Genomic DNA, 9864 nt, shown 5'->3' with positions numbered 1-9864 from the left:
ATTCTTAAAAAAATCTTATTTTTCAATTAATTGATATCTAATAATTTATCTAAATAATTAGATTAGATATGATTTTATTTAATTTTGAAGCAAATCTTACCTCTTAACTTGACATACAAGTAAATATTTATTTATATATTTTTTATTCTCTGTACGACTGTATATAAATAAAGAGCAAACTCAAAAGGAAAATTATAAACGCAGCAAAAAGGGGCATAGCATCTTTTCAGTTCTGCTCTGAACTCTTCTTCTTCTTCTTCCTTATTTGATTTTTTTTCTCTTTTTCTTCTCTAGCTTCTGGTTCAACCATCCGAGTCGACTCACTGAGTCTTCGCCATGGACGAACGACAACAACGGCAACGATCTCATCAATCTCACGCATCCAAAGACCCTTTCCTTCTCAATTACCAACCTTCGGAGCTTCGAATTGCTTCTGAGTTCTTTACGAATTGGCTCCCTTTCCTCTCCAAAGATCTCTGCAACCACTGCACCCAATCGCTCTCCGATCGAATCCGCTCCATCGACCCAGGTCAGTTCCGTCCCCAAAACCATCGAATCCCGTCCAAGTTTCTCTTTTTTCAACTGGTTTTTGCTTCGTTTTCGATTTCCCGCAGTGAATTTTGATGTTTCTTTCTAATTTTACCTTGTTTTCAGTGATTCCTTGACCTAGTGCGTACGAACATTCCAATAAGTTTTATGTATTCTAAACCCTTAAATATTTTAGACATTTAAAGTTTAATTTTTTACTTTTGAGTGTTTTGAATTGTTATAATAATTAATTTATGAGAAAAATTTTCCTGAATTAATACAGTGTTATCTAATATATGTATATGAAACTGGAATATTATCTAAGGTTTATGTAACTGCCGACTATGATATATGTTTGATTTATACTGAATGACTATGTAAAGTATTTATAAATGCATGGAAGTTTTGCTTGTAATTGAACAAGAATATGATTCCAGCACATGTCAGTGCAACGATTCTTTCACATAAAGATGCGAAATTCTCACCTATAATAGAATGAGTTTAATTTTGGTAAATATCTTGCCATTGGGTAGTAAAATAATTTTTTTTTGTATATATAATGATTTAGGGTTACTTAAATCTTGAATATGTGTTCCTATTGTTTCGTGCTTCATTGGTTCTTTTGTATGTGCAGAACTCTCCCATTGTGGTGGTCAAAAGGAAGTTTCCAATGGTTCAGAGGTTTGCAATGGCCAAATGAATGAGAACAGCGACAATCATGACGATAATTGTGACACTCACTCAATTGGGAGTTGGAAAGATGGTGCTGAGGCTAATTCACCAATTGAGACGCCGAGTCCGCGCATGTCATGGGCTGATATGGCTCAAGAAGATGAGTTTGGTGAAGAAGAGCATGAAACCATCAATGGCAGTACAGCTGTGCCAGCTTCTAACTCGAACCTTGAAGTGGCTAAAGCTACCCCGGAGAAGCCTACTTTGCCTAGGGAGCAAAGAGAATACATTAGGTTCATGAATGTGAGGCGTAAGAAGGATTTCATGTGCTTTGAGAGAGTTAATGGAAAGCTTGTTAACATCCTTGAAGGGCTCGAACTCCACACGGGTATTTTTAGTGCTGCTGAACAGAAAAGGATAGTCAATTATGTTGCTTCCCTGCAGGAGATGGGAAGGAAAGGGGAACTGAAAGGTTTTTGTTCTAATCCTAATTCTATATCTATCTTTCTATGTTATGATGAGTGTTTAAATTTGTTCCATTGTTAAGGTGTGTATGGTATTATTGTTTTGTAATAATCTGATAATACTAGAATTGAGAGATCCTTCCCTAGTTTACATGTTTGACAGAGAAGTACCGAAACCTAATAAAATTAGCTCAATTCCAAAATTGTGATCACATTGCATGCCTGCTTAGGACACAGTTAAAGTTTGTCTAAACTAACTAGAGAACTAAATGCTTTGGATAACATAGAAAAGTGGCTGATATCTAGAACAGTAATACCATGAATTTGATTATCTATAATTTCACCTCAAAGTTTAGATTTATGCCTCTGATGAGATTACAAATTATTAATATCACTTTCACTTTGTTGTCTCTTTATTCTATTAAGATGTTTTTCCAGCAACTGCTAATAAGTCCAATATCCACCTTTCTTCTTTATTGTTTTGCTGATTTTATTTTTCATCATTCTATATTTCCTTGTTCTTCAAAGAATGTCTAGTTAATTCAATTTGAGATGGAAATTCAGACTTCAGAGTATTAAAATGTGTGCTGAAAGTAAAAAAGGGTGAGATGGGCGTGAACATATATTTTATATGCTATAGAATATAGAATATATATTGTTTATTATCATATAACCATGGACGAAGTAGTCAAATGACAAGATTTATGTTGCTAGACATTGAGGTGACAAGTGCCAAAAAAGCGCGCCTAATAGAAGAAAAGAATGGAAGAGGAACTTTATATAATGTTCATTCTTAAGTTCTATTGACAATTTGTGTTGATTACTATTATTTCTTGGGAACATATGATGCTTATTCTTAAACTTTTTCAGATCGGACATTTTCGGCTCCTCAAAAGTGGATGAGGGGGAAGGGACGTCAAACTATCCAATTTGGATGCTGTTACAACTATGCAGTGGTTAGTATTTCTCTCATGCTGAATTTTGATTTCTCATTAAATAAGCTTTATTTGGAAGTAAAGCAATACTAATGCCTAGTGGTGCAGTATTATTTCTGCTGATTTTGATAAAATGATGTAGTGTATATTAATTTATGCTTACAGGATAGAGATGGTAACCCACCTGGTATTCTTCAAAGTGAAATGGTAGATCCTATACCTGATCTTTTTAAGGTCATCATTCGAAGGCTGATCAAGTGGCATGTACTCCCTCCGACTTGCGTGCCAGACAGCTGCATCGTAAATATCTATGAAGAAGGGGATTGTATACCTCCACACATAGATAATCATGATTTTGTTCGGCCATTCTGCACGGTTTCTTTTCTCAGTGAGTGCAACATACTCTTTGGATCAAATCTGAAGGTTATAGGCCCTGGTGAATTTGATGGCTCACTTGCTATTCCCCTGCCCGTTGGGTAAGTATTATTGCAAATTCATCTACTGCACATTTATTTAGTTTCTGATCAATTGATACATGCTTTTAGGTATAGTTATTTTGAATTCTTTATCAGTTTGCTATTATTATGGAGGAATCAGAATCTTATAGTAGGTCTTTGTCCTTCAGGTCTGTACTTGTCCTAAATGGAAATGGAGCTGATGTAGCTAAGCACTGTGTTCCTGCAGTTCCTACTAAAAGGTATATAGAATGTAATGATATAATATTTTCTCTGTTCCTTTTTACACTAATGGATAATTAATTGATTTCTGGTCTTTTTCTCAAAATTTCTACTAGGATTTCAATCACATTTAGAAGAATGGATCCTGCGAAGCGGCCTATGGGGTTTGTACCAGAACCTGATCTTCAGGGTATCCAGCCATTGGCCTATGATAATGACAAGGAAAAGAAATCAACCGGATTGAGATCCAGTCGTCATCCTAGAAGAAATAGAGACAGGAGAGGTGGCAGAAATGAAGGAATGGGATCTGCGACTAGAGGCGATAGATATTCAGATCCCCGCGAGTCGAATCATAGTTCACAAAGATCATATTCAGAGCCCCGTGAGTCAAATCATAGTTCACAAAGATCTTCAAATCGGTGGAGTAGGGGAAGGCCTAGCAGTTGAAAGACACCGGTAACATCATGATCCAAGGTTCATGTATCCAAGAAACCTTCACACATCTGCAATTTTTCAATTTTATTCTGGTTCCAGCTTATTATTGAGTGACTTTGAAATCAAGAAGGATTGCGATTTAGTGAAAGTAGTGCTTTGAGTCCTTTAGCATGATGCATTATACGGTACTGATTGTTTATAGGTAAACATTTAGTTAATAATGGGATTTGGTGAGTTGAGATTTTAAAGTTGGATCAGTTTAAAAGATGAGTTAAGTAATGTTTTCAAGTTCATCAATTGATTGTATTTTTTTTCTCTATCCCTTTGATATCAGAGGTTCCACATCATTTGTAATTTTACTTGAAGAAACTTAGGTGAATGTTCACCTCACTGATTATTTTAGTATGGTATTGGTGTAGTCTATATCGATTTTTTATTCTTGTTTTTTTTTTCGAGTTTGACATATAATACCTGAAAATCTTGAGACCATCTCTAAAGTTTAAAGTGTGTTCTACCGGCGTTAATCTCTATTAAAATTGTTGTGTATCAAAAAAATTAATTATTATACATTTGTAATTTTGTACATTTGTACATTTTTATATTTTGTATTTTTGTTTTTATTTTTTGAAAAATAAAAATTATTTTTAATTTTTTGTATTTTAGAAAATGTAATGGGTTTGTAAAAAGAAGATTTATTTCTAAGTATCGAAAATAATAAAATTATATTTGGTTGGTTTATTTTTAAAATGTATTTTTAATAGTTTAAAATCTCAAAATCATATTTTTATTAAATGTACGATTTTAGTTATCTAATTTTTTATTAAATTAAAAATTAATTTTTATATGGTATCAATATGAAATAAATTACTATCTTATTATACTATTTCATAAAAATTTAGTATCTCTTCTCACTCTCTATATATATAGTTGGTTTTATATTTCTATAACAATAAAAAAATCAATTGAAACAAAAAAAATTGAAATTAAAATTAGTTTTACACCAAACGAATCAATTAATTAATATCAAAATTTATTGATTTAAATAATTTATTAATAAAATAATAAATAAATAAATATTAAAGCTAAAAAGATTTAAAACAAAAAGTCAACTTTTTTGTCAATATTTTTAGGGTTTTATGTATTTTTTTAATTTTTATTATTGATACTTTTATAATTGATTGTCAATTTAAAAAACTATTTTCATAACAAAATTATATTTTTAAACGAAAAAATAAATGTCAAAAATAAAGAAATTTAACAAATACATATCAATTCGAAGAATCCGTACTTAATACTAAATAAAATAAAAAACTCAATAAATAAATTCTAATTAGAGCTTTATTTTATTTTTAATTACTTTGTCTATGTACTCAAAGATACAAAAATCAAGTCTAAAATAAAAAAATCGAAACAGTCAAATAAAATAAAAAAATAATAAAAAAAAAACTTTATCTTTTTCAAGAGATATATATATAAATTGGAGGTAAATAATAGATATCCTAATAACGCCAATGAGTCATATTTTAAATGATACAGTCTCTCTATTGTCACTTAAAAATCTCAAATTCAAATTTCTTATTTTTATTTTCATCGAAAATGGAAATAAAAATGCTTATTAACCCCTAAATTTTATAAGCTATCTACTTAACTAAGTATCCCACTAAGGCTGGGTTTGGTAAAGCTTTTTTAAGAGGTGTTTTTGCTTTTCAAAAGCACAAGCACGTCATTTTGGCGTTTGGTAAATTAAAAAGCCCAAGTGCTTGTGCTTACGGCTTTTAAAAGTTAGGGGTGCTTTTGAAAGCACCTAGAAGGGAGCTTTTCAAAGCTGGCTTATGCTTACCAAATTTTTTTCATTTTCCCGCATGTATTTCCCGCAATTATATTGTCATTAAAATCCTCGTATATTTCTAATATGTGATAGAGATGTATTTGTATTGAAATTTGTGAAGATTAGGTTGAAAAATAAAAAATATATGAAGATTGTGTTAGAATTTGTGAAGGTTAGGATGAGAAGTTAGAAATATACGAAAATTTTAATGACAATATAATAGCGGGAAATACGTGCGGGAAAATGAAAAAAATTTGGTAAGCATAAGCCAGCTTTGAAAAGCTCCCTCCTAGGTGCTTTCAAAAGCACCCCTAACTTTTAAAAGCCATAAGCACAAGCACTTGGACTTTTTAATTTACCAAACGCAAAATGACGTGCTTGTGCTTTTAAAAAGCACAAGCACCTCTTAAAAAAGCTTTACCAAACCCAGCCTAAGTATATTCGTAAATCGGTTTTCTATGTTGTCTTTCAATTTAATATGCGAAAATCTGAATTCTATATAAGAATTTGTAGCTAGTAAGGCTGGAAGTGAATCGAGCTGAGCCGAGTTAGACCAAGTTCAAGCTCGGCTCACAAAAATTGAGTTTGGCTCACGGCTTGGCTCATTAATAATCAAGCCTATTTTTTAAGCTCAAGCTCGGCTCACCGAAAGCTCACGAGCTGGCTCAAATAATAGAAACATAAATACATAATCTATAATTCTATATTAATAAATTATAACTTATATATTTTATAAAATATTTAAAAAGATCAATTTTATATATTATTATCTATCATAGCTCAATTCCAAACTCAAGCTTGACTCACTTCCAGCCCTAGTAGCTAGTAATGAGTTGCTGATTATGTTAACTCGTGTGGGTATATTAACCTTCACTGATTATGTTAAATTGTAATACCTCTTTTTACTTTTCTTCTTCCCAAATTTCAACCTTATCTCTTACAAATCCCTTTTCTCTCTCTCTATCTAATATAAAATTTAAAAGTTAAATCAATTTGATAAATTACATTTTAAATATGGATATAGTTACGAATTAGTTAAGAAAGTAAAAACTAACATTTATTTTGTAATTTCTATAAAAGCTTTTTTTGTAGTATTTTTAATTAACCTCTTTAGAAAGTTTGCTAACGAAATCTTTTAAATATTATTGAATAAAATAAAAAAGTGGCCGATAACGAAATTTAGTACAACAATCTTTGCTCAATAACAATGCAAACTTGAGATATGAACAGCACTTCAAGGGACAACCATGATAAGAGAACCTCCAAAAAGCTTAAGGCTTAGCAGGAAACATAAATCTATTGCTTGATATGACAAAGAATACACCTGATATTATACTTTTCACCAATTGAAACCTTATAAATTATAACAGTTTTGCACCACCATGTTATTATGTATATTAACCCTACACTGAATAGCCATCTAGACATACATATATTCACCACCTCTAACGGCATTTTCAGCACCTTTCCTCTCCTCCTCAGCTTCCTTTTCCCTTTCCTTCCAGCTCTCATAGGCATGATCATCAGTTTGCAGCTCATACCGGCATATCGGACAAGAATTGTGTTCATCCTACCACATCAATGATCAAATTGATCATACCATATATCTAATCGTCTCATTCAATTATAGAATGCCACATTATCAGAAACATAAATTTGCTTCAAGAATAAAAGAGTAAACCCTAATCTTGTTCCCAAAAAGAAACACAGATGACAAAAGGGTGACAAAATTGTCATTCCATAAAAATCCATATATGATGATTTAAGTATCTTCTCAGCGAGGAACAAATTTGTTACTCTGAAATTGAGTTGCAACTTTGTCCCTTGTGTTTTTGGTCAGGGAAAAGATTGATGGTTTATTAAAAAAATCAAATAAATAATCAAATCATAGAACACGAATGAATCTGGGATGTTACGAATAATACCAGCCATGGTTTTAGACACGGTGGATGGAAAGTGTGCCTGCAAGGTAACTCTTGCATTTTGTCATCTACAGCCAGGTTCTCCCTGCAAATTGCACACTCTGCATCTTTCCCCAGCTTAGCCAGTATTTCCTCTGTGAGAGTAATGACAGGAAGTCTCGCCACGACTTCTTTACTGGCAGGAGGGGCCCTTGGAGCCACAGGACCATCTTCAATCATCTAACCATAATAAATTACAGCAAATTGTCGTTAATAAAGCAATGCAAAGTGTAGCAATGGAACTTTTGATCATACCAGAAAACATGCACACAATAAAAAAGCATGCAAGAAAATAAAATAAAATAATAATCCAACCAAGCACTAAACAATATGAGTTCAATTGAATGGTAGGTTATTTATATCTAAGTTACCGTCTTATTGATGTACCAATATTGATGACAGATCCACCAAAGCAGAAAGTGAAAAAGAACATCATTTATAGAGAGGTAAAATGAGCCTTGCTTATATTTATGAAGTCTCCTTTGGTTCCTTATCTTATGTGTGACGCGAATAAGTACTCAAATATAGCTTAAAGGAATGCTTGCTCAAATTTAACTAGGTGCACTCAAGTTAGGCCTAAATAATTTGTTAACAAATCCCAAATATCTAGGCTTACTTATGTTTCCAAGTACAACTAAACCACATTGTAATTCTGTCTTTAAACTTACCTAAATGGGAAGTATTATAATCTAAATAACGAGAGTTTAGAAGAACATATGAAAGGATTTTCAATGAATACCAGGGGCATGACTTCTTCCAATCTATTTATAAGCTCTTGAAGCACATTAGCTGCATTCTCTGGTGTGGTATCGGTCGCTGCCGAACCTTGAGAGGATTCAGCAGCAAACAAAGTAGCAGCAGTTGACAAGAGGTTTGACTGCACCAACCATTGAGGCTGAGGAGGTTCGGGATCTACAGTAAGATGCCCCTCGAAAAGATATCCTGAAACAACACAGTACGCGATAAATGAACACATACAAAAATAAATAGCACCTCAAGAAAATAGAAAAAAAAAAAACATATATTTGTTTAAAGAAAATCACCTCCATTCGTATTATTCTGCGCTGCAGGCTGCGAGGTTTGTGATGGGTTATCTTCTAAATGCAAGTGTTCCCTGGCCTGAGCAATGCAAGTCTTCAAGTGCTCCTTCTCAGAAGGCTCAGTAACAAGTAATTGAGCCTGCTCAAACAGGCCTAGGCCAGCATTCCAGAAACCCGGTGCCGTATATCTAGTCTTCAACACGGTAGCAACTCGGCATATAACCGAATAAAACTGCCACCAACAATCCAACATCACCACAGTCAAAACTGGTTTTAAATTCTTCACCAAAGACTAGCAACATTTCTTTTGTATATCAAATTTCAAGGATAAGGGAAGTTACACATCATAAGCCAAATCAAGGTTTATAGTAGTCATAGTCACTTTGTTACATATAATCTAACAACAAATCATTATTAGCAAAAATTAAAAATTAAAAGAAAACATCAATCAGAAAAATCAGTAATCAGAACCAATTCATGAACATTTTATATATTTTGTATATTTATTATTATATTCAACCATCCATACTTATCAACCCTAGCACATTAAAAAAATCTGCTCTTTCCAAGAATAAAGGATAACAACCAACTCATAACACTTCTAACTAGTCGGAAAAACAGAATTGGGAAAATGAATATGAATTAACAAAAAAATTAAAATAAATAAATAAAAAGAGAAGAAGAAAAGAAGCATACAGATTTACGAAGAGATGGAGAAGCTGATAGATATTTGCTCTGAAGCATGGATTTGAGAGAGGAAACAGCGCTTTCGAATCTTTGCTTCTTCCCCAATTGCTTCTGCAATTCTTCCAATTCTAGTCTCACCGAATCCTCCGATTCCATTTTATATATGAAATTGAAATGATTTCTTTTTCCTATTAGATTCAGATCGAATTATCAAAATTCAGAAACCCTTGTTCTTCTTCTTCTTCTTCTTCTTCTTCTTTTCTGTTCGGCTGTTCCTTCTGAAATAGCTTTTTGTTTCTTCCGAAGGAGGAAACCAGCGGAACGATCCTCTACAAGCGCGTCTACTGATGTCTCAGAAACTCAGCCAATAGTTCCATGCCACGTGTAACTAAAGTCTAATGCTGAAAAGGAGAGGAAAACCAATAGAGAGAAATTGACCGGTTGGCTGTTGCCAAGCAACGGCGTAGGCAGAATTTTTTTGAAAGGTTAGGAATTAGGAATTTGGATCTATAAATTTTAAATTTTTATTTTAGAAGATAAATTAAAATTTTTTATTATTGAATATTTTTTTTATTTTTTTTAGTTTCACATATAAAATAAATAATAATAAATTATATTTTATTTTTTAAAATAAAAT

General features: G+C 32.4%; 2 protein-coding genes across 2 annotated transcripts; one reads left to right on the top strand and one right to left on the bottom strand.

Moving 5' to 3' along the window:
• On the top strand, positions 181 to 4147 carry LOC107605462 (RNA demethylase ALKBH5). The gene is made up of 6 exons (XM_016307349.2): positions 181 to 529; positions 1163 to 1672; positions 2535 to 2620; positions 2765 to 3075; positions 3225 to 3296; positions 3393 to 4147. Exons 1-6 carry the CDS (start codon positions 337 to 339, stop codon positions 3721 to 3723), a joined length of 1503 nt encoding a protein of 500 aa, XP_016162835.1. The 5' UTR covers positions 181 to 336; the 3' UTR covers positions 3724 to 4147.
• Positions 6755 to 9553, bottom strand: LOC107605461 (E3 ubiquitin-protein ligase AIP2-like). Its single transcript, XM_016307348.2, has 5 exons — positions 9237 to 9553; positions 8544 to 8772; positions 8240 to 8442; positions 7465 to 7680; positions 6755 to 7109 (listed from the first exon to the last, which is right to left on the bottom strand). Exons 1-5 carry the CDS (start codon positions 9381 to 9383, stop codon positions 6960 to 6962), a joined length of 945 nt encoding a protein of 314 aa, XP_016162834.1. The 5' UTR covers positions 9384 to 9553; the 3' UTR covers positions 6755 to 6959.

Source organism: Arachis ipaensis, chromosome B06 (genome assembly GCF_000816755.2).
Source record: "Arachis ipaensis cultivar K30076 chromosome B06, Araip1.1, whole genome shotgun sequence".
Taxonomy (NCBI): domain Eukaryota; kingdom Viridiplantae; phylum Streptophyta; class Magnoliopsida; order Fabales; family Fabaceae; genus Arachis; species Arachis ipaensis.
This window is presented reverse-complemented; position numbering and strand designations above follow the sequence as displayed.